Source organism: Neophocaena asiaeorientalis, unplaced genomic scaffold, assembly GCF_003031525.2.
Source record: "Neophocaena asiaeorientalis asiaeorientalis breed wild unplaced genomic scaffold, Neophocaena_asiaeorientalis_V1.1 scaffold185, whole genome shotgun sequence".
Classification (NCBI taxonomy): Eukaryota; Metazoa; Chordata; class Mammalia; order Artiodactyla; family Phocoenidae; genus Neophocaena; species Neophocaena asiaeorientalis.
This window is the reverse complement of record NW_020171809.1, coordinates 1,199,805-1,224,954: the sequence shown is the minus strand read 5'-3', so window position 1 is coordinate 1,224,954 and position 25,150 is coordinate 1,199,805. Positions and strand designations below refer to the sequence as shown.

At 52.1% G+C, this 25,150-nt stretch overlaps 2 protein-coding genes across 2 annotated transcripts in view; both read right to left on the bottom strand.

Annotated features, from left to right (window-relative positions):
* Positions 1 to 1,479: 1,479 nt before the first annotated feature.
* Positions 1,480 to 14,378, bottom strand: LOC112410295 (olfactory receptor 6B2-like). Its single transcript, XM_024760814.1, is given in 5 exon segments — positions 1,480 to 2,024; positions 2,027 to 2,479; positions 3,530 to 3,600; positions 6,821 to 6,962; positions 14,351 to 14,378. Coding segments are annotated over 5 exon segments (1,110 nt in total). The 3' UTR covers positions 1,480 to 1,608.
* Positions 14,379 to 24,093: 9,715 nt separating this feature from the next.
* The window catches only part of COPS9 (COP9 signalosome subunit 9), a 4,627-nt gene continuing 3,570 nt past the window's right edge, over positions 24,094 to 25,150 (bottom strand). Inside the window, exon 3 of the mRNA XM_024764123.1 lies at positions 24,094 to 24,363. Within this exon, the coding sequence (XP_024619891.1) occupies positions 24,326 to 24,363 (38 nt within the window). The 3' untranslated portion in view covers positions 24,094 to 24,325. The remainder of the gene's footprint in view (positions 24,364 to 25,150) is intronic.

Genomic DNA, 25,150 nt, shown 5'->3' with positions numbered 1-25,150 from the left:
GGTATCAAGATACATGAAAAAGCTGTAGTAATAACAGTGCAGGAATAGACAAACAGACCAATGGGACAGAATGAGGAGTACAAAAAGAGATAAGAGTAGATAGATAGATAGATAGATGATAGATAGATAGGTATTTGGTTTATGAAAAGGGTGACATTGCGGAGGGGAAAGCATGGTCTTTTCAATAAATAGTGGGTTCTTGTCAATATCATATCCCTGTAGAAAAGAATTAACGTTGACCCATACCTCATACCATAAATAAAAATCAGTTTCGGATGGACTGAATCTAAACATGAAAGGTAAGACAACTAATCTTCTGGAATTAAACAGGAGAATATCTTCGTGATCTTGGAGGCAAACAGATGGAAAATAAAGAACTAATATAAACGGGGAAAATGAACAAATTAGGCATCAAAATAAAGAACTTCTCTTCATCAAAAGACACCATTAAGAGAATGAAAGGCAAGCCCAGACACTAGGGCATTTTTGCAGTAAATATAACCAACAGAGGGCATGGACCCGGAATACGTAAGAACTCCTGCATGTTAAAAAGAAAAAGTGACTCAGTATAAAAATAGGCAAAAGACCTGATTGCAAGGGCCCTCCAGAAAGGGCACATCCGGAAGGACATTAAACCACTAAACTTACAAAAGTGCCCAGCAGCCTTGGTCATTGGAAATGCGAGTTAAGGTTGCAGAGAGAACTTCTTCTGCAACCCCGGAAGAATGGCAAATAGAGAATTCTTAGCATGCCAAGTGTTGGTAAGGATACGGAGCTACTGGAATTCTCACGCACCCACTTGGGGAAACAGTCTTGCTGTTTCTGTGAAGCCTGATCATACGTGAATCTTTCGTTGCAGGAATTGTAGGCGTAGCCTTTATGTACGCAGGTCTGGCCTAGCACACAGCTCACAACACCGTACGTACATTCATGAAAAGACACAAACCAGTTATTTATAGCGGCACTATCCATAACAGGCAGTATCCGTAATTCTATCCCCAACAGGAACATGTATAAATGTATTGTGATGTATTTGTACTGTGGGGTATTACACATTCTATGCACGTGTTATTGCTACATGCAGAAACTTTGAGGATTCACTCAGACATCATAATGAATGCAAGAAGTCAAATGTAAAATCATCCTGCATGGTCTTATTCATAAAAACGTCAAAAACGTCAAAAGTAGCATCTGGTGTTAGAAGTCCGGATAGTGGAAATCTTGGGGACGGGCTGTGAGGGTAGCTTCTGACTCTTGATCTGGGTGCTGGTGACATAAGTGTGGTTCATTTGTGAAACCAAATCCGGATGAAGACTTCTTATTTATTCACAGTTCTGTAGGGTTGCTAAATTTCATGAAAAATTTTACTTTAAAAACGTAAAGTGGGAATTCCCTAGTGGTCCAGTGGCTAGGACTCTGCTCTTTCACTGCTGAGGGTGCGGGTTCGATTCCTGGTGGGGAAACTAGCATCCTGCAAGCTGCGTGGCACAGCCAAAAATAAACTGATTAATTAATTAATTACATTGTCACTATTAAAGAAAGTAAAGTGTCCTATAAGGTGTTGTTTTTATTATCACCACAGATTAGACTATAGGACATTTAATTGTGCTACTGTGAAAGTTGACCTAAGTCCAGAGCCTTTTTCAGAGCATCCTTGAATTCTTTGTTCCTCAGACAGTAGATCAAGGGGTTGATGACTGGGGTGAGGACGGTGTAAACAGCAGAGATGAGCTTGTTGGAGCTCTGGGAATCCATGGCCTGGGGCCAGACGTACATGAATATCAAGGCCGTGTAGAAGATGGTGACCACGGTGAGGTAGGAGGCGCAGGTGGAGAAGGCTCGCCGACGGCCCGTGGCCGAGGGGACGCGCGGGACGGCCAGGGTGATGTGTCCGTAGGAAAGCATGGTGGCCATGAGCGGGAACACCAGGATGCTGAAGGTCAGGACAAAGCCGACCAGCTCGGCGGTCGAGAAGTCCGTGCGGGCCAGCTTGAGGATGAGGGAGATGTCACAGAAGACGTGCTCAGGACATTGGAGCCATAGAACGTGGTGCTGGAGATAGAGTAGACCTTGATCACAGAGATGGCGAAGCCACTCACGAAGGCGAAGGCCACCAGCTGGACACACAGCCCCATGGTCATGATGGCTTGGTAGCGGTCGCAGGCCATGGAGGCCAGGAGCACACACCCGGTGCACACCAGGGAGTTGAAGAAGTAGAGCTGAGTCATGCAGCCAATGAAGGAGATGTGTCCCCGCTGCATGAGGAAGCCGCCCAGCATCTTAGGGATGGTGTCAGACACGTACCAGATCTCCAGGGACGACAGGATGCCCGGAAAGCAGTGCATGGGCCTGTGGAGGGAGGAGCTGCCCCAGATGGTGAGGATGACGGCCAGGTTCTCCACCAGCACGAAAAGGGAGGCAGCCGGGGCCGTGAGGAAGCCCACCAGCGTGAAGGCGCTGACCTCGGTCACGTTCTCCCCTCATCCTTCCGTGTGGGGAGCCCAGGGCTGCAAACCGGCTTCGTGCCAGATGAGGGCCGAGGACGGCTGGGGAAGAAAGCACAGCTCAGCCTGGGGGTGAGTTTTGGCCCAAGGAGGGGACAGCTGGCTCCTGGAGCAGCAGGGGAGCAGAAAGTGTCTCCAAGTTAAGCCTTTGTCACTGAACATGGCGGCTCTAGGTCTCCTGGCGACCCGCGGGGCTCCAGAACGCGCTGCCCTTTTCCTCCCCCAGGCAATCTTGAAACCATCTAATTGCTCTTATAACCCAGACTTTCCCAAGGAATCTAACAGCGGTAACGATGCACAGCCCTTCGCCACCAGGGTCATCTATACTAGGAGATGCTTGGTCTTTCGCTTGGTTTCAGAGATGATTGTATAAGAGGAAGGGACACCAGGAGGGCTCATGGGATGGTGGGGTGTGTGGCAGCCAAACCAGACCCCAGACCCATGGGGTCCCTCCACAGGGCTGGGGGTCTGCAGGAGAAGAAGCAGCCTCCCAGGCCAAGAGCGGAGAGTGGTTACATGTCTATCTTTGCACCACGTCAAGGCCCTCTTAAAATATGGTAAAGGAATAAAAAGATAAAACCCCATAACATCAAAAAGATCCGGAGGGAGTATCAGCAAGGGGAGGTGTCAACACGATTCTGGAGGAGAGAAAACAGAAGGCAGAGGGTGGCTGGGCAGCAGAGGGGAGGAGTCCAGAACATTCTCAAGGGACCTGTCGCTGAGGGAGAGGCCACCTGTCCAGCACGTGACAGGGGTGATGGCGGAGTGAAAGGGGCATGAAAACAAGGCTCCTACATGCAGTGTTTCCAGAGCAGTCCGTTGGCCGCTCCGGCACGCTCTCTCCATCCTGCAGGTGGGTCCCCCAGAGCCAGCCTCAATGCCATAAAGGAGCACCTAGACCTTATCAAGTGTCAGGTGTGTCCACATAAATCCCCCCTGAAATCCTCACCACGGCCCTGGGAGAACAAGGCTCACATTCTTCAGATGAAAATCTGAGGCTCACAGTGGAAAGTTCATGGACTTACCCAAGGTCGTGGCCGCACCAGGACACACCGGGTCCTCAAACACCAAGGCTGTGGCTCTTCCCGAGGGATGTCTACAAGAGAAAAAAGTGAACCCATTTGGGTGTGGGCTAGAAATTTGGAACTGTTAAGATGGACAGTTAGAGTTTCTGGTTGCCCCCTGACACTATTCTAACAGGTTATAAAATGCAAGTTCACAAAATAAACAGTATTGGCCAGAAGAAAAGGCAAAGATTTACGCAGTGGTTCTTTTTTTTTTTGCAGTACGCGGGCCTCTCACTGTTGTGGCCTCTCCCGTTGCGGAGCACAGGCTCAGCGGCCATGGCTCACGGGCCCAGCCGCTCCACGGCATGTGGGATCCTCCCGGACCGGGGCACGAACCCGTGTTCCCTGCACCGGCAGGCGGACTCCCAACCACTGTGCCACCAGGGAAGCCCCACACCCTCACTCTGATCATCGTTTTGGAAAATCAGCACATTCCACACAGAAGCACAGATTTCTGGCTTGTCCTGAACAGTTGGAAGGGCTGGGGCAGCTTCCGTGTCCCCGTGCACCCCGAAGGGCTGGACCCTTGGGCAGGGCGAGAACGGCCCTCTCAGCAGGCGGCACCTGCAGCTCCTTTGTGGTCCGGCTCCAGCTGTGGGGTGCGGGGCTCCTGCCTCAGAGCCGAGCTGCCCCTGCAGCTCTGCTCACGCCCCCCAACCAGTCTCCTTGGGCGCACGTTTCCCGCCCTCTCTCCTCCGGGCTCTCCTGTTTGCCGCTGTCTCCGCTGAGTCCCCAGACGTCCCCCCGACTTGGCATCTCTGTCACGCCTGGACCCCTCTCGTCCATCAATGCTCAGGGGCAGCCATGGTCTGGGTTCCTGCCCTCTCGGCCCGCAGCCACCTGGCTTCTGTCCCCACGCGCCGCGGACCGGTGGCCCCCCAGATGCCAGTGACCAGCCCTTCCCTAATTTCTGGGGGATGTTTCGTTCCGTCTCCACTCGCCTCGCCTCCGCATTTGGTGCTGTGGCCCCAGCTTTCTGCTCTCACTGCCCACACTCAGCAAAGCCACCCACCTCCAGTCTCCACCAGATGACGCCCGCACCGCCCTGTCTGTCTGCAGATCCCACCCGTGCGTCCAGCCGATGACAGGAGGCCTCCACGGGCCCTGGAGTCCACGCCCTCCTCGTGTTCATCTCGGACCAGGGCACCACCATCTACCCCGCTGCCCGGGCGGACACCAAGCTTCAGCTCTCCTTATCCCCGTGGCTAAGACAAGGCCGGTCCCACCCCTCCCACAGCATCACGTCTCTCCAGCAGGCTCCCTTGTCGCCACCCTCGTGGGCTTCCTCCAGCCACCGCGAGTTCAGGCTCCATCACCGCACCCGGAATGATCGTAACCAAAACTCTGACTGGTCCTCCTCCACAGTCCCTGACTCCATCTGGTCCACCCTGCGTGGGGCAGAGAGCTGCACGCAGATCCCTCTCCCAGCCGCATCCGTCCAAACACCACTCTTCTGAGCAAAGCCCTCTGCTGCCCCCTGGCTCCTGTCTGTCCCCGTCGAACGACAGAATCCTGCCCCAGGAATCACGTTCAGTCCCTGAGAGCACCTTGCTGACCTCAGGTACCCCTGCCGCCCCGTCACCAGCGGAACTTGGGCGTCCGTCAGGTCTCAGCTGTGATCTCCTCCCGAGGGCTCCCTGGGCTCCCAGCACTGCTATGAGATGCCCCCAAAGGGAGAGCTCAGGATTTGGGTGCAGAAGGGAGGTGCACACTTGTGAGAGAAAGGAGGAGGAAGACCTTGTTTTGGGACGTGTTGGATCTGAGGGACCACCACGTAGAGACACAGTGAGTAGGGTCGCAATGTTCAGACCTCACGGAGGAAGCAGGGGAGGGGCCCCTACTTATCCGTCCATCTGATACTGAGCGCCCACTATTGGGGAGTGATGGTTTCAAGGTACTTGGGGTCGATGGGGAGAGAAAACAGTCGGAAACGTCTGCCTCCATGAAATGTAAGTTCTAGGGAGGGCAGGGAAGCAGACAGGACAGTAAACACCGCTCATAACACGCAGATAAGCTGCTTAGGATGTACGGAGATGGCGAGTGAGACCGGAAGGCGGGTCCGGGTTAGGGCCGTGGGGAGCAAGGGTCAGTGAGAAGGCGACACCGACCCAGGGGCAAAGTCCCCACGGGGTGAGGACTGGCCAGGGGGCTACGGGGGGAGTGGGGGACACCAGGGCACCTCTGGGTGCGTGGAGGGCGGCACGGACACAGCCTGGCTGGAGCAGGGTGACACAGAGCAGTGGTTGGGGGCTCTGTCACCAAGGAAGGGGGGACGTCAGCAGAGCCTCGTGGGCCATGGGGAGGCCACTGGCTTTCACGCTGAGATGGGCAGCAGCCCTTAGCCTGCCGGGCCGGAGCAGAGGGTTTCAGGGAAGTGACTCTTAGGTTCCTCTGCATTTCTTGTTGCTCTCAAAGTTCCCAGTTATGAGGGAAATGTGTGGTCATTTCCAGCCTCATCAGAGAGGGAATCAGTGGAAGTTTACATGAGGGCCAGACACAGTGGGATTGAGGGAGACAGTGGAAGGGGGCCGGAGCCAGGTGAGCAGAGGGGAGGATGCGGGGGGCCCGGAGGGGAAGATGCGGGTGAGCAGAGGGGAGGATGCAGGGCAGGAGGGGAGGATGCGGGGCCGGAGGGGCGGCGGCGGGGGTAGCTCTCCCCCAAATCGGGGGTCCCTTGCACTGAGACTCAGGGCACCCCGACAAGGGACGTGAGCAAAGTGGAGACAGCACCAGCCTGCGCCCCCCTCTCCCACCAACACCCGCTCTGGCTTTGCAGCAAACGGGGAATAGACACAAAGAGTGTTCCTGTCTGGAAACGTCCCTCCACGTCCCGTTTCAGCAGACTCCTTGTGAGGACAGGAGGGAACGGGAGGGGGCCCGGGCAGGCAGGCATGTGTCGGGGAGAGAGATGGAGAGCATCCTGTAAGTAGCTTGGGGTGGCGGGCAGGGACGAGCAGACCTTCGGCAGGGGTTCCCGCATGTTCCTAGAGTGGGGGGCGTCTCCTGGGGGGCGGACGAAGTGGGCGGTGGCAAGAGTGCCCCTCGGTGGAGAACTTCAGAGCTCAGGGGGGAGGATGCTGGAGATGCGGGGTGCAGTGGGGTGAAGCACGCGGGGAGGAAGCCCCCACCTTGTGAGATCAGGGACCTCTCAACCCCGGCCCCGCCCCAAACACTTCCCTCCGAGGGACGAGGTCCAGAGGCAGCCAGACCGGCCACTTCACCGAGGGGCAGGACCCCGCGGAAACCTACCTGGAGAGCCGCGGGTGTCCCTGGCCTCCCCGAGCCCAGCGCAGGCGGGGCGTCGCTCCTCTCTGCCCACTGGGCCCTGAGCGGGCGGCCCCCAGCGTGGCCTGTCCTGTCCTGAAGTAGCCGGTCTGGCTCTGACATCTGCCTGTTCAAAGGCGGCGCCGGAAGAACGGCTGTTGGCCATCTCCCCATCGCGCACAGATGCGGGGCTCCAGGGTCCACTTACCCCTCCACGGAGATGTAACTGCCCACATCACCAATTAGCACAGAATCTCCCCTCCCGTCCCGGGCCTCCGGTCCCTGCTCGTGACGTCTGCTGGGCTTCGCCGCTGACACTCCCTGTGCCCTGTCCAGGTGTCCTGGCCCTTGACCGAGCTTCCTCCCCAATCCACTCAGTCTCCAGCCACACAGCACTGTCCTTACCAAGACCTATGCTACCCCTTCCTTTGGGGCTGGGGAGGGGTATGACTCCTGCTTGGGGGCAGGGGTGCTCCATGTGCCATGACCGCGGCGTGGTCCGGGGCGATGGACTCGGTGGGGACCCTGCTCTACCTCAGGGTTCATGGATGTTATTACTCACAAAGGGGCAGGGAAATTTGAGTTTCTGGCATAAGAACTTTTCCCCCATCTATGTAATCAACACACACACACCATTGTATTAGTCTCAGCCAAAACAGGCCCGTCTTGCAAACGTTTCCAAAAGATGGTTTTGTGTTGGCTGGAGAACAGGAGTGACCTAGAGACCTGTGCTTGCCCAGTGAGTCTGGGGCTGCCCTTGATGGAGAATCACTGAGCTTGGACATGGGGAGGAGCATGCAGAGGGAGGCTGTCATGCTTGTAAATAAATACCGCAACTTGCCAGTGACTTTCCTGCTCTCGGGAAAGCCAATGGAATGAAAAAAGGACGGCCGATTACAAAATGGGCGGACAGACGCTTCATCAAAGAGGATAAAAGGACGGCCAAAAGCACAGGAGAAAGTGTGTACCACCATTAGCCACAACCTCACCGCTGGCCAGGAGGCAGGGAGACTGGAACTCCCGGACACTGCTGGTGCGGCTGCAACTCTGGTCGTACCGCCACCCTGGGAAACAGCTCAGCAGTTTCTTATAAAGCTAAGTACATTTGCACAAAAACCTATGCACGAATGTTTACAGCAGCTCTTTTCATAATCGTTAAAAGCTGGAAATAACTCGGATGTCCTTTAACAAGCCAATTGTACTACGTCCACGCAATAGAAGCTAACCAACTAACGAAGAGTGTGGATCGAGCTCACATTTTTATGTTCTTGTCCATTTGGACGATGCCTTCTTACACCAGCGTGCGTTTCCCTATAGCTGCTGGTAAAGTTGGGCCCCTGCTCATACACTTAGCGTCCAGCTGGCTCTCTTTCTTCAGAAACAACTGCTTAAGTCTTTTTCTTTTAAATTTATTTATTATTTTATTTTATTTTTGGCTGCATCAAGTCTTCATTGCTGCACGCGGGCTTTCTGTGGTTGCGGTGAGCAGGGGCCACTCTTCCGTGTGGTGCGCGGGCTTCTCATTGCAGTGGCTTCTCTTGTTGCAGAGCACGGGCTCTAGGCACACGGGTTTCAGTAGTTGTGGCACATGGGCTCAGTAGTTGTGGCTTGCGGGCTCTAGAGTGCAGGCTCAGTAGCTGTGGCGCACAGGCTTAGTTGCTCCGCGGCATGTGGGATCCTCCCAGACCAGGGCTCGAACCCGTGTCCCCTGCATTGGCAGGCGGACTCTCAACCACTGCGCCACCAGGGAAGCCCCTACTTAAGTCTTTTACTTGTCTTTTTTTAAATTTTTATTGGAATATAGTTGCTTTACAATGTTGTGTTAGTTTCAGGTACACAGCAAAGTGAATCAGTTATACATATACATGTATCCACTCTTTTCTAGATTCTTTCCCCATATAGGTCATTACAGAGTACTGAGTGGAGTTCCCTGTGCTACACAGTAGGTCCTCATTAGTTATCTATTTTATATATGGTAGTGTGTATGTGTCACTGCCAGTCTCCCAGTTCATCCCTCCCCTCCTTCCGCCCTATCCTCTTAACCCCTGGTGAAAGACTTAAGTCTTTTACTTGTTTTTAATTGAACTCACTGTATTTCTTTCATTGATTTGAATTCTGTGTTCATAACTTCAGGTGTTTTTGGTAATTTATTTGTATTACAAGTATATTCTCCACTCCGTATATTGGTATATTCTCCATTCTTCATCCTCTCACTAATTTCTTCTGATGAAGTCCTGGGCACCAGTCTGTCTGGGGGCCCATCCCTTCCCTACTGAGTCCATGGGACTTGGGGCAAGACCACCTGTTCCTAACTCCTGGGAGAGTATTAACTAGTCTAAGCCTGTATACTAAGCGTGGTTGTTACATCCATTTGCCCTCAACAGATCCACAAGAACCCAGAATTCAGAAAACCAGCTCACAGCGTTGCCTCGGAAAGAGTTCAGCTTCAGGTAGACGTGTGACCTAAGTTGGTCCATGGTGCTGATAGAGGGAAGTTACTCCTTATTAATGGAGAGATGCGTTCTCCCTTATCAGTCTCACTCGTTCACGTTTTCTTTTAGGTTGGCACTGTTCAAGAAATGTTTGTTCTCTCAAAGTCACAGGGGGTCTCCCGTGTCCTATTTGGGACGCTATCTGGACTTCCCTCCTTGCAGACGACATTTATGCATTCCTTTGCCCTCAGGTATTATCTTTCTTTCTCTCCATTTGTCATCGATTTTAGTCCAAACTTTTCCACCTTTGCAAGGGACATTAGTTTCAGCCCCTGTGCTACTCCAGAATCCTGGCAGCAATGCCAGTCCAGCAAGGGCCTCCCCCTCAGCCAGCTCCCCCAACATGGGGGGGCACCCAAGGGCAGAGTCCATGGGCCTCCTCAACCAGCGACCACACCACTGCATTCCCCGCCCGCTCCAATGTTTCCAGAGACAATGGGGCACAATTCACCCCATCTCCCTCGGAAATTCTGGCCTAGAGGTTTAAAGCACCCTTATAGGTTCTTGCTGAGGGGCCTTCCCTGCTTCCAGTACCTGCAGTGGCAGCCCTGGTCCCAGGACCACTGCACAGGAAAAGGAAAGTTGAGAACTGCATCTCCCCTCCCCCTCCCCCAGCAAAGGAGGGGGCTACTGAGTAGGGACCCTCTCCTGGCCTCCCTCGTGCTGAGAGGGAGCCAGTGCTACGTACCCTTTAAACGAGCGTTTCGACGACCCATCCAGCTCCCCATCAAACCACTCCTCTGAGGATGAAATGCTACACGATGTATCCACCGGATACGGTGTCTCTTTGCCACTGTTGGACACCGTGGGCTGTAAGCGTGTTCCCTGGTTTGAAGAAACGTAGCTCCGCGGTCCAATCGGGACAGTACCTTAGTTCCAGTCTTTTTACAGTGTCTCAGCATTTTCACCTACCGTCAGGTGTGCAAAGCCTCATCCGGAGTGTCTCTTCCCATCAGGACCCGTTTACAGCCTCCTGGAGTGCCGGGACGGGATGCTGCCCTCCCTAAACCAAGACGCTTATGGTTGGTCAGTCAAGCGATGGTCATAGGACGTTGTCCGCGCGGCAGCGGTATCTGGCCACTCTGCATATGGCCCTAAAGCCAGCCATAGGCGAAGAGGCTCCCAGCGCGTGAATACGAGGAACCGGTCCTCCCGCCCCCAGGCAGTGTGCTCCTCAGGGTCCATTTCCAGGTCATCGTGGAACTCCCTCCGTATCGCAGTGTTTCTCTGACATCGCCCAAGACATTATGGTTATCTCCGGCTTCAGGACTATTTTACGTCCTCAGTCTCAGGGACACTCGCACTCAGTGCCCAACAGCAACTGGTGATTGGCTCTCAGATGGTGTGTGCCATCACCGCTGGGTCTGGAGCCGTCCTGGTCCAAAATCCCAGTGTTTGCCACTGGGCGGCACTCACGGGCTTCAGCCATGAGCTCCAGCCTGCCAAGTGTGACTTACAGATTCTTCCAGAGTCACGACTGAGTGGGGATCATCAGGGCCAAGGGCATGGCAGAGCTACTGCTTTTTGCGACTCAGATGTAACCTGCTGTCGTTTAGTCCCCCATTCAAACATGGCCTTCTTTAGGGTGTGGACTGGAGCTAGCCGGATTCCCAAATGTGGCATTTGCGTCCTCCAAACAACCCAACCATGCACGGTGTTTCTCCTAAGTTCCAGGGATAGGCAAGGACTGCAGTTTGTTTTCAGTTGCCTGTGGGATGTCAAGAGTGGCTTCTCCCAAGAATTTCACTGTCTGGTCTGGCCCTTCCGTCTTTGCTGGAAACATCAGCCAGCCTCTGTTAATCACGTGTATCAGCATCGCACATGTCAGGCCCAGCTTGCCCTTCAGTGTCTGATGTTATTTTGGCGATACTTGCTCTTTCCAAACAACCCTGGCCATCCCACCCAGACACTTTGGTGGGACTCTCTCACTCAGGCTAGTGCCCTCTGGGGGGCTGTTCTCGTCCCTCATCTCTCTGTAATCATTTGCCCTCCCTCGGTGACCTCCAAGATCACTATCTCCGTATGAGGTCGTCCAGTCTCCTCCATCCCCATCCGTAACGCACAAATACTACGTGTGCAGCTCAGTGATTCTCATGAAAATCCCCGTGAAACTACCATCCGTGTCAAGACTGAAAACACTTTCAGAACCAAAGAAGGCCCGCTTTTTTGTGTTCCTTTCCAATTAATACCTTGCTCCGAGGGTGACGACTATTCTGATCTCTAACAACATAAACTGCTTTTGTCTGCTTTTGAACATTATAAAAATGGGATTACATAATGTACACTCTTTTGTCTGGCTCATTGGTCTCACCGCAGAGCCCGTGAAAGTCATCCACGCTGTTGCATGTAGCAGTGCTTCATTCTTTCCCACTGCTGCCTAGCATTCTACCACATAGGTATACAAAACTTATTTATCCTCTCTACTGTTCATAGCCATTTGAGTTGTTTCACCTTGGGAGCTATTGTGACTCAAGCTGCTATGAGCAATCTTTTGTATATCTTTTGATGGTTGTAAGTACTGATTTATATTGCAAATATACCAAGTAAACTAAAATTGCTGGGTCACATGTTTAACTTTAGTCGATAATGCCAGTTAAGAAGACTTCATGACTATTTATACAGAAAATTTCAAAGAATCTATAAAATATCTCTTAGAACAATAAATAAGCTTGGGCTTCCCCGGTGGCGCAGTGGTTGAGAGTCCGCCTGCCGATGCAGGGGACATGGGTTTGTGCCCCGGTCCGGGAAGATCCCACGTGCCGCGGAGCGGCTGGGCCCGTAAGCCATGGCCGCTGAGCCTGCGCGTCCGGAGCCTGTGCTCCGCGACGGGAGAGGCCACAACAGTGAGGGGCCCGCGTACCGCAAAGTAAATAAATAAATAAATAAGCTTAGCAAAATTTCAGGATACAAAGTAGGCACACAAAATATTTATATACTAGCAATAATATTTATATATACTAGCACTAAACAATTGGAATTGAAATTTTAAAAGTACCATTTACAATAGCACCAGACGTATTCGCACAAAATTATAAACACTAATTTTAAAATTAAAGAAAGCCTAAATAAATGGAGAGATAATTTTTGGTCACGAATTGGAATATTCTATACTGTTAAGACATCAATTCACCCAAATATGATCTATAGATTCAGTCAATGCAAACCCAATCAAAATCCTCACAGATTTTCTTTTTTTGGGTACATATTTATGAGCTAATTCTAGAATTTACATAGAAACGCAAAGAAACTAGAATAGCTCTGTTATCTATTACCGATTAATAAATTACCCCAAAATTAGAGGCTAAAAAAACCAAACAAAACAACAAAACATTTATCATCTTACAGTCTCTGTGGGTCAGGAATGTGGAAGCAGCATAGCAGGGTTGTTCTGGCTCAAGGTCTCTCTTGAGGCAGAAATCAAATGTCGTTCTGGGCTGTCGTCATCTAAAGGCTCAACTGGGGGAGTATCCACTCCCAAGATCACCCGTGTCCACAGACAAGACTCAAAAGTTCTACTTCCCAGCTCATTAAAAGAAAAGCATCTTTTCGACAGTACTAATGACATTGCAGTTGACTTCCTCCAGAATAAGCAATAACGAACAGAAACAGAGAGAGAGAGAGAGAGAGAGAGAGCGGGAGATGGGGAGAAGAAAACCCCAAGGTGGAAGCCAGAGTCGTTTCATAATCTAATCTCAGAAGTACATCCCATATTTCTGTGTATTCTATTCATCTGATTCATTTCTATCCCACATGAATAACACACTCCTCATTCCGTCCCAGGGTTCCCCAAATCTCATCCCATTACGGCATCAGCTCTAAGTCTAGAATCTTGTCATTTATATTAGGCCCACGTGTGGATGAGGCTCCTCAGGTGTAGTTGCTTCATTACGGCTCACTGAGTACAGTCTTTCTCCATCTGTAGACTTGTACAACTAGAGAGAGAAGTTATTTGCATCCCCGCACACCAAGACACAATGGTGGGTCAGGAATAAGACAATGTCTACAGACATTCCTGTACACAAAGGAAGGAAGCGGAGAGCACGAAGGTGTCACTGGACCACAGCAGGTTTCAAATCTAGCTGGGAAATTCTGCAAGTTCCTTAATTATGTCTGGACCGCCTGGAAATCATCCTCTCCGGCCCTTCGCTCTGCCCTCTGGGTTCTCAGTTCTGCTGTTTGACCCATCTTTCCTTTTACATGAAAGGTGTAAAATGTTTTTAGCTAAATAGCTCTCTCACCCTGACTTCTGCCAATACCCACGGTTCCGGGGGCCGGAAGGCCTCTCCGCGTTCTGATTTACCATCGTGTGAGTAGGGGCTTTGGGGCGTAGCCTTGCTCTCTTATGAAACAGTGTTTATGACTGAGGCACCACTTTAGATCCCTCTAAGAGCTTAACAAAGGATTTCATGGCCACACCCTTGGCTTCATTTCTTTCCCCGCCGTTTTCCTAGCAGTGCCCTGGATTTGAGTTTTTCTTAGAGCTCATCTCTTTTTTTTTTTTTTTTTTTTTTTGAGGTACGCAGGCCTCTCACTGTTGTGGCCTCTCCCGCTGTGGAGCACAGGCTCCGGATGCGCAGGCTCAGCGGCCATGGCTCACAGGCCCAGCCGCTCCGCGGCATGGGGGATCCTCCCGGACCGGGGCACGAACCCGTGTCCCCTGCATCGGCAGGCGGACTCTCAACCGCTGCGCCACCAGGGAAGCCCAGAGCTCATCTCTTAACTGAAGCACCATTTGTCATCTGGAGAAAATGAGAATTTTCAAAACCACAGATTCCTGGCTCCTTTTTGTTTAATAGCATTTAATTTAGTTTATCTATATCCTCTTGCATTTTACCACAAGGATCAAAAAGAAAACAGGCGGCACCTCCAACACTTTGCTTGGAAATCTCCTTAGCAAGACACCTCAATTCATCAACCGTAATTCCTACTTGCCCCATTAACGCAGGCAATAGCATTAACAAACTTTCTGCCACCACAAAACTGGTGTCCCCTTCTATACAGTTTCCAAGAAAACACCCCTCACGTTCCTGTAAGCCCTTGTCAAAGACCATGGCGCTTCTATAAATAGCTTCCTCAAGGCACCCTAGACTTTCACAAATGCCTCATCAAAGCTCAATGCCTGGTTCTAAAGCCACTCCTACATTTTAGCATTTTGTTATGGAAGCACCCACTTCCAGGCGCCAAAATCTGTTCTAGATACCTATTAATGCACAACAAATTACCCCAAATTTAGTAGCTTAAGACAAACACATATATTATCTCACAGAGTTACCGAGGGTCTCCCATCTGGGAACAGCTTAGCTGCAACACTTCGAATTCAGTCTAAGTTTTGGCTGAAGCTGCGATCAGCTGAAATACCCACTTCCAAGCTCACTCATGTGATTGTGAACAGATGTCAGTTCCTCACTGGATAACTCACTTCCTTGCCAAGTGGATCTCTCTATATGGTGCTTGAGTGTCCCGACACTATGAAAGCTGTCTCACCTCAGAGAAAATGATGAGGGAGACAGAGGAGAGAGAGATAAAGAAAGAGATCAAATGAGAAACCACAGTCTTTACATAACTAACCTATTCTTGGAAGAATCACATCATCACTTCTGCCATGTTCTACTCATTAGAAGGAAGTAACAAAGTTCTCAAGGGAAGGGAACTGAACAAAAGCATGAAACCAGGAGGCAGAGATCTTCTGGGGGCCTTCTTGGAAGTTGCCTACCGACCACACAAATCATAGACTGGAAGAAAAAATATATATATACACATATATAAATATACACATATATATTTTGCTACCGGTCCTTATTTAAAATTATAAACATATATAAATATACATATGGAGAGAGAAAGAGAGGCATTACATAATGATAAAGGGGTCAATTCTCTAAGAAGATATAACAAACTTTAATGTGTATGCACCAAACAACACAGCATCAAAATGCATGAGGTAAATGTTGTAGAACTGCCAGGAGAAACAGATGAATTCATTTTTACAGCTGGAGATGTCAACACTCCTCTATCAGAAATGGGTGAATCTAGCTGGCAGAAAATTAGTAAGGACATAGCTGAAAACAACGCTATCAATCACTATAATGGACATCTACAGATTACTTCATCAACAACAGTAGAAGACACATTATTCTCAAACTTGCTTGGAACATTCACCACGATAGATCACCCGCTGGTCTGTGAAAAAAACCTTAACACATTTAAAATAAAAGAAATCTTACAGTTTCTACCTTCAGCCCACCATGGAATAAACTAGAAATCAGTAACAGGAAGATAGCTGGAAATTTTCAAAATATGTGGATATTAAACAACCTACTCCTAAATAACATATGGGTCAAAGAAGAAATCTCAAGAGAAGTTTAAATATATTTTGAACTAAATGAAAATGAAACACAACTCATCAGAGTTTGTGGAGTACCGTGAAAACGTACATTAGAATACAAGAAAGATCTACTATCAATCATCTAAGGCTACACCTTAGGGAAACAAGAGAAAATTAAATCCAAAGTAAGCAGGAGGAAAGAAATAATACCAGTTAGAGCAGAAATTAATGAAATTAAAAGCAGAAAAACAAGAGGGGAAAATAATGAAACCAAAAGTTGGCACTTTGAAAATATCAATAAAATTGATAAGCCTCTATCCAAGCTAACTAAGAAAAAGACGAAGAGGACAAAAATTACTAATATCAGAAATGACAAGAACAGAACTACAGATACCATGGACATTAAAAGGATAACGAAAGACTACTAAAACAACCCTGTGCTAAACAATCTGACAACCCAGGTGAAATGAAATGGGCTGATTCCTTGACTCAATCTTCCAAAACTCACACAAGAGGAAACTGACAACCTTGTTATGGCTGTCTCTTTTAAAGAAATTAAAACAATAACTGATAACCTTCCAAAACACAAAGCACCAAACCCAGATGGGTTCACTGGTGAATTCTACCGAACATTCAAGACAGAAATTGTGCCAGGGCGCACCGCAAGGAACACTAGCCCCCGTTCGCCACAACTAGAGAAAGCCCGCATGCAGCAACGAAGACCCAACGCGGCCAAAAATAAATTAATTAATTAAAAAAAAAAGAAATTGTGCCAATTCTCTGTAATTCTCTGTAATTTCTTTCAGAGGATAGAAGCAGAGGGAACAATTCCCAACTCATTCTATGAGGCCAGCGTTTTTCTAATACCAAAACCAGATGTAAACATTACATATGAATGGGGGGTGGTGGCAAACTTCAGTACATAACACAAAGAGCTTTTTTTCCCATATAAATTCGTTTATTTATTTGCGGTGTGCGTGGGCTTCTCATGGCGGCGGCTTCTCTTGCTGTGGAGCACGGGTTCTAGGCGCACGGGCTCAGTAGTTGTGGCTCGCGGGATCTAGAGCGCAGGCTCAGTAGTTGTGGTGCACGGGCTTAGTTGCTCCGCAGCATGTGGGATCTTCCCGGACCAGGCATTGAACCCGTGTCCCCTGCATTGGCAGGTGGATTCTTAACCACTGCGCCACCACCAGGGAAGTCCCACAAAGAGTTTTAAAGAAGAAAAAATATTAATGATAATACCTACCTTGCAGAGCGGTTGTAAGGATTAAGTGATAAAATGAGGTAAAGATCTGAGCAGGGAGCCTCACCCACACTAAAGAAGAGCGAGCCACAATCCTCGCTCACAGTATGCTCTCCAAAGCCATGTTGCTTTGACTACACTCTTTGGGCCTGTTAACCAGTAATACGCGTAGGTCACGGCTCACGCTGAAGTGAAGTTACTAGGGAGGGGTGGGGGGACTTTATCGATTAATGCGTTCGTTTTTACTCTGGATTTTGGCCCTTCAAGTCAATGTGAAAGGACGTTGCTCTGTCATTTCCCTGATTGTCCAGCATCTTGTCGGACGCTCAGTGGCCATTTGCATGTTTCCACGTATCCATTTTTCATTCCTGTCTTTTGCCCACATTTGCATTAGGTTGCCTGAGTTTTACTGTCGGTTTGTAGGAGTTCTTTATATATTGTGAATGAGTCCTCTGTGAGCTACATATACTGCAATACTGCCACAATTGCAGTTCAACTATTCCTCAATGGCTTCTTTTGCTGAGCAGAAATTCTTCGTTTTTTCTTGAGCTGGGTGTGTCTATCACCTCCACTTGTGCAGATGGGAAATGCAGAGGCAAGGAAGTTCACGAATTTCGAGATAGAACCACGACCCGGGCCTGAGTGTCCGAAGCAGGGCGCTCCACTGTGCTGCTCCAGGGTGAAGGCCGCTCTGTCCCCTCGGAGGGCCAGTCCAGGCAGGTCTTGTCACCTCCAAGAGCCTCAGCTTATTCACGCGCAAACTGAGCACATGACCCTCCCCTCTGGAACATTCTGAGGACTGGATGGATATAAACGCTGCGCTCTAAGTTGGCTCTCAATGAAAGGCATCTTTGGAGCATTCTTCGGCTCGTCAGCAAGATGCTAAGTAAAGGAAAACTACAGCGGACTGTCCAAATGCTCTTCTCACAGCAGGTTTGGTGGTTTTCCTGTCTCAGCAGCAAAAGTTCCAGCAGGTTCCTTCAACATTTATTTAACTGCGCTGGGCACAGTTGGGGACAGAACTGAGCCTTACAAGTGACAGGATAAATTAAGTCTCAGCAAAATAAATGTTAAAGTTGAAAGTCAAAGGAAAAAAATAAAAAACAAACGAGAGCAACAGCAGCGGCCATGGACTGCCGGCTGGAGCGATCAGCTGGGTCCCCACACGGGCCCCTTCCGACAGGAAGCCTCCATCTGCCGACCCCAGGTGCCCTCCGGCAGTGCAGAGTTGTCTCTGTGCTGCCAGGACGTGGGCCAGTTCTCAGGGGAGCAGAAAACGCTGCGGTGCGGGGCAGGCTCCCGCTGAAGACGGCCCAGCGCGCCTTCCTCCAGGCAAGGCCCACCCGGCCTGCAGGTCTCAGCCAGGCCCTGACAGTCTCTCCAAACTCAGGAATTCAGCCATGAAATCCATCCCTCCTTTAGAGCTAATGTCCCTGACCTCGAAGGCCAGGCCTTCCTTCTCTGCTTCGGCTGCAAACCGAGGACCAGAGGAAACGGAGTGGGACCCCAGCTTGGGGCGGACGTAGGAGACAGGAAGAGCCGTGTGAGCGCTGTCCTCCGCCCCAGCACCCCTCACTGCTCGGGGGGCCCCCTCGCCACCCTGCTGTCGGCCCACCTGCCCGCCTCTGGGCCCTGCACACACCTGGGCCGCTCTCTCCCTCCTCTCCTGAGGTTCCCTCTCCCATTTACCTCAAGGAACGGGGATGGCCCCTGGCTGCCTGCCCTCACACCTGCCCGCACACCTGCCCTCACACCTGCCCGCACACCTGCCCTCACACCTGCCCTCACACCTGCCCGCACACCTGCCCTCACACCTGCCCACACACCTGCTCTCACACCTGCCCTCACACCTTTACGGTGTTTTCACAGGCTCTTTGCTTGTTGTCCTTTCCCACAGGGCTGTGAGCTCCATCTTTTGTGAAACTTTCACACACACACATCTGATCGTATACACACACAAGTATCATCGTAGCCCGTGGGCTACGGTGGGTGTACAGGTGTGCAAACACACTCACCCCCAAAACGCACCTCTTTACACACCCGAGAGGCAAGTTCTGTACATCAGATGAACAGGTATAAACGTGCCCGGTAACAGCCCACCTCCTGCATCTCAGCTTCCCCATCCACAGGGCCCTATGGAACCCCCTCCAGGTCAAAGGCCACTCGGTCTAGGGGGTGCAGGGCTCCCCGGGGTGTGCATGCACCAATGCTTCTTCAAGCGACGATCGTTCACTCTTTCCATGGTCTGTTGCCAGGAGGGAAAATGCTGGGACCAACCTCCTGTCCTGGTTCCACCGGGTCTCCAGTCTTCATCATGGCCACGTCCCACAGTCCCCCCACCCCGCATCAGCGTGGGCAGCCTTCCATCACTCAGAGCCCTTGCCCTCCAGTGAGTAAAGCGGCGCCTTGCTGCCTTAATGGACGTTTACCAACCTCTTGTGATTCTGAGCACCTTGAAGTACTTACTGGCCCTTTGAACTTGTTCTGCAAACCGACTTTTCAGTAACCTGTGCCCATCATTTTCCAACGCGTCACCTCCTTCGTGCCACTTTGTAAAAGTTCTCTACATCTGCAAATGCGATCACTTCAGCCCTTTGTCCGGGAGCCAGGTTTCCTGTATTCCTTCCAAATCTGCTGGTTGTCTCCTGGCTTTGTTCGTGGTCTCTGCGGAGAGAGAACGCAGCCCTTGACGAAGGGCCACAGTCCAGCACCTCTCTGCCTCCCAAACGCTGAGTCACCTGGGCAAATCACTCGCACGATGAGAAGACAGTGTTTGTTCAAGGATAGGGACTTAGGGAAGGAAAAAACCCAAGCACAGAGCACAAGGCGTTCCTGTGACTCACGAACGTGAAAACAACACTGCAGCTCATGTTCAAGGCACCTGCTCCACCACACACAGGGCGCTGTTTCAGGTGCAACTCGAATTCACTCAGTGACCCCTCTCGTACCCTCACGGGGAAGGTGTTCACGGTACCCTCACTTCACAGGCTCAGAGGCTGCGGGTGTCCCAAGACCACCCAGGGGGAGTCGAGCTCCAGGGACGCTGTTCGCCACGGCCTCGGCTTGAGAGCTCTTCTTCTCCCCCCTCCCTCTCCGCATCCCCGTCTCAATCAGAGCTGAGGCCAGGACATTTCTGGGGGCAAAGGAGGGGGCGGTCTTGTTTGGCAGGGCCTGTTTGACCCCGGTGAGGCCTGGCCTGTCCCACCTCCGGGGTCTCTGAATTGAGGGTCTCACACGGCAGCCTCTCTCTGGCCAGATGTGACCTGAGTCCCAGGCTTTCCCTGTGAGTCACGCGTGGGCAGTTCCTGGGGCCTGGAGTTCGGTGCCCCGGCCCTGAAGCCACGAGGCACCGGCGTGGAGCTCCAGGCAGGCGCTCTGCACCCCTCTGGGTCAGGCTTCTCCCCTCCCAGCAGCACCAGGACTCAGTTATTACACCGTTATTACATGGATCAGACATGCACCGAGCACCTGCCACGTGGGGGACACTCTGCTCAGCTGCAGGGACAAAGGGACCAGCTGTCTTCTAGCGCAGTCACCCTGCAGGTCAGCTGACTGTCCTGGACATCACTCCACTGTCCCCTCCCCTGGACAACCTCTCTGACTGCAGAGCACTTGCTGTTTCCACGGAATCACACTCCCTCGTGATGACAGCCATTAAAGCCACTTACGAGCAGTTTATTTTGTGACTTATCAGATAATAATTATTCACACACAACACAGGCACCTAAAAGGCCCCTCAGCGCGGCCGTGACCATTCAGTACTGACCCCGGCTTGATGCTGGGGGTGGACGAGTGACATGGAGGCCTCAGGACACTCGTGGGGAAGCCGCTCGTCCCGTGAGCCTTGTCGGGGAGGAGCGCGGGCAGAGCTGTGCGGGGCACTCGGGGCCTCGCCCTCTGCCCCCTGCTGAGGCCCGAACTCTTGAGACTCAGGCTCCAACAGCCAGTGGAAAGGCCCGGCACCCGAAGGCCCACCTCTGGCCTCTTGAGAGACAAAGGAGCTTTTTATTTTAGCACCCTTTTCTCAGCACTTTCTCATCTTGGCTCCGAGCAGAATTCACAGCAGTAAATTTTCTAAAGTCAATAATGTGGCTTCTTAAAAATGTGACTTGTTTTGGAAGTGCCCCTAACCCGGCTGCTCAGTGTTCGTCCAAGAATTCAGAGGCCTGTCGCCTCTCCCTGGCGGGTTCCTGAGCATCTTTCTACTCAACAAGCGGCCAGTGCAAAGGCTTCCCTCTACCCGGGAAGAAGGAGAACTCTAAGGGCAGGGGAAGTAGATGCTTTCTTCAAAGGCCATGACTGAAGTCCTCCAACAGTCCAAAGCATCAAAACAGTTCTATTCTCCAGTTGCCCCCCCAAACCTAGATTCTCAAAAACCAAAGCGTGTAAAACCCATGCGCTTGACCACGTGGCTTAGGAAGGGCTCCCTTCACTGGAATCCTAACTTCCAAGAGCCCACACCTTCACGAGGCTCCACAACACCCCACCTTAGAAGATAACACTCTCCAGGTCCCCACCCCAGCTCCCGAGCGGCGGCCCCCCATGTGCACCCTCCCCCGGAGGAAAGGGCCTTCCCAATCCTGCGAGCTGTGAGTGGGCGCTGCCCTCCTGGCTCACAGCGAGAAGCGTGGACACTGCCGACGGGCCAGGGAGTGGGACGGACAGAGGGTGCGCCAATCAGAGGCCTTCCCGAGCGCTTGCTGTGGACCCTCAACCCCCAACGGGGTGGCGCCGGCAGCGGAACAGCTGGGCACCGTGGGGACCACATTCCCGTGTGGATGAAGACCTCCTGGGCCGAGGAGCCAACAGGCGGGTGCGCCCGCAGGTGGCCTGAGCCCTGGGGCCCTCTGCTCGCCAGCCTTCCACAGCTTTCCGACAAATTCTTCTTCTTTCACTTCCAAGGACTCCAATGCAAGATGCTTCCTTCCTGTCTCTTCTCCAGCCCCCAGGAGTCTCCCTCGCCTTCTGCCCATTCTTCTCCCGGTGGCCGCAGGCACTCCGGCCAGAGTCGTGCTTTGCCATCCTCTGTTCTGCAACCGGCTGGCGGCCGAGCTTGCGGGGGAAGGTGGCACAGCTTCCCTCTGCCGTGGGCTTTCCAGACCGGCACGCAGGCCAATCTCTGTGACCCTGGCAGTTAGGAACAGAAAGTGACAAAAACGTGTTTCGTCACTGTGAGTGAAAACATACTACGGACAATGGCTAGAGCTTCTTCGTCAAAGGTATGAGCATCCCCTGAGGTAGCCACCGCTCCCCAAGGGTGCCGGCCAAGCCACAGCGAGAGAAGGAAGAAAAGAAGTGACTCTGAACCTCGGCCTCACGGTACTGAGGAAGCTGCAAGGGTTCTGTGAAAGCAAAGGAGGCCTAGAGCCTAGCGCGTAAGCAGAGGCCTAAGTATGTGCAGAAGACCCGCACGCGCGCGCGCACACACACACACACACACACACACACACGCACAGCTGACATTCACTGAGCACCAGACTGGTCTGAAACTCTGAGGCCAACACGGAGCCCGCTGGGGTCCTACGCCGCGGCCTGGCAGGGACAGGCCAGCTCCTCACCCGGGCCCACGGCAGCCCTTCCTTTGCCTGGGCTGCTTCCTCCCTGCTGAAGACCACAGACCCTGAACCGGAAGGCCCCACGGGGACCAAGGGCTGTGTCCACCAGCGAGGAACAGAGGCCTGAGGCCGGGGAGCTGATGGGGCACGACCACCGCTCCTCGGTGACGTGCTCGACGCAGGGACAACTCGGGGCGCCACCGGCCCGAGCCGTCACCACGCCCTTGACACGGCGAAGTGCAAGCCCCGAAGGGCCGTGTTTCCATAAACCTCAACTGCGCCGGCTGCAGGGCAAGCGCCTGCTGGCCAAGGACTCACCCAAATGCCCAGATGCTCCCCACAGAGCCTTCCGGGCCTGCTCGGAGGAACCCGCTGAGGAAACGTAACTGCCTGTGACTTGACCTCAAGGACAAGCAGACGTCTCTCCCTGAGGTCAGACCGTGCAGCTCGCCTGGAGGCCCTGTCACTCTGGCTGCAGATCGGAGCTGTGAGTCTGACACAGATGTAGCCCCGAATCCCGACACAGGGCGGGGCTTCAAATGAAGGGTGTTCCCAGTTTCTCCCAAGCTGGTCTTCCCAGTGTCGCTGCCCTCGTGTCAGCCCCTTGAGCCGCGCTAGATGCCTGGCCCTCCCTCCCGGGGGCCGAGCTCCATCAGGACGGGCCTGCTAAGTGGCAGAAGCCCACTCGGCACTCATGAGAAAACAGGCAGAGGGAACGTCTCGTTCTGTTTAAAATCTCACCTGGTCTTCGGTGAAATGTCTTTCATAACCAGGCCATCGAGGTGCTCCGTTCGGCAGTTCTCACGGGGAAGGTCAGCACATCCCAACTCATCTAAGTGGCTCTGCTCGACTCTGAGCTGTGGGGACCGATGAAGCCATGTGCCCTGGGCCTTTCCTTATCGAAGGAACATTCTTCACTTCGAGACTGATATGAAATAGTAATCTCAGTGTTTACAACCATTATCAATTGCTGAGCTGGACCAGCAAGAAACTTCCCCCATAGGTGCTACGCTGTCCTTTGAGATGGACCAATGCACACGTTTCTCAGGTAGGAGGCATCTCTTTCAGAGTCATTATCGAGTTGCCCTGCTTCTTCCAGCCTCAGATTTGGGGACAGCAGCTGCTCTGACGTTAGGAGGGGAAACACGCAGCTACATGTGCCTCCAGGGGAGGGATGGGACCCGAGTAAGGTCTCACAGGCACTTCCAGGAGCCAGCCTGCACCGCTTACGGGTCTAACACAAACACCACGTTAGCAACCGTGAGCTGTCAGAATTACTCAAGGCCACAGAGCAAAAAGTGCACCATGTGGGGCTTCCCTGGTGGCGCAGTGGTTGAGAGTCCGCCTGCCGATGCAGGGGACACGGGTTCGTGCCCCGGTCCGGGAAGACCCCACGTGTCGCGGAGCGGCTGGGCCCGTGGGCCGTGGCCGCTGGGCCTGCGCGTCCGGAGCCTGTGCTCCGCGATGGGAGAGGCCACGGCAGTGAGAGGCCCGCGTACCGCAAAAACAAAAAGTGCACCATGTATTTCTGTGCTAGACCTGTTTCTCTTAGCATGGAACACAGGCATGCATGTACACGTATGCACAAGGAGACGTCTAGGGATTGTAATATTCACTCAAAAATGCAAGCATTAAAATCACCCTGCAAGTAATAACATCACTTTTTTAATTGAAGTTAAGGACAAAAGGCGGTCACATTCAGAGATTAACAGGCCTCATCCAGATGGTTAAAACCATCTTTTCCTTCTTCGTTAACCATCTCCAAATTTCAAGTGATTTCCACAAGTTCTCTGGAACCATCTAAAACTGTCCTTTGAGGCGATCCACCACACCACGTCATGGCAAAGCCTGGGCAAACGCACCGCCGGACACACCTCACTGGATATCATCGTCATCAAAGAGATCTTCAAAATCTACAAAATGAACAAAATCACACATTGCTGGGGCACACGAGGTCTACAGCTGAGGAAATAACTATAAAATGAGGTATATGGTCATTCAAAACTAGAGAGAAAACAGTGAACAATCTGATAAAGGACTTTTCCCAGGACAGGCTCTCAATTTTATCCAACCGGGGCTCATACAGTCCAAAGGGACAGTAGTCCAGAGTGCACCTTTACTCTTGTTTCTATTTAGATGACAATCTTAAGAAAATGCACGAGGGCGTGTTCTGGACCACGTGGGCGACCCCTCACAGCCGTGACTGCGTGCCCGTGAGCGCGGCCAGGGCTCTGCTCTCGCCAACGCTGCGTGGAGGGCAGGGGAGGTGGGCTGAAGCTGCCTGCGCTCGCAGCCGTGAGCAGGAAACTGCAGAGCTGGGGGGAGAAAGGCGGTGGAGGGACAGAGCCCCGTGAGAACGACTCCCTTTATGAGAGTCTGACCTACAGTTAAGCTTGAGAAACAGCCTGAGCCCCATTCCCACTAGAAGAAACGCCAGAAATTCACAGCGCACTGCATCCTGCGAGGGGGTCAAAGCCAAACTCATGGTTATCTGTCCTTCTGTTTACTTCTTTGTATATTTTCTACATCCCCACCACGGGTTATGTGTTACTTTCACAAGAAGAGAAAAAGCCACTCGTGTACCATGCACTGAGAACATGCAGAGTAAACGAAGAGCCATTAGGAGGACGGGTTGGTCCCCACACCCCTGCTCCCCAGGGAAAGGCGGCACCCAGGCCCCTCCTGCCCCGCCCCGCCCCC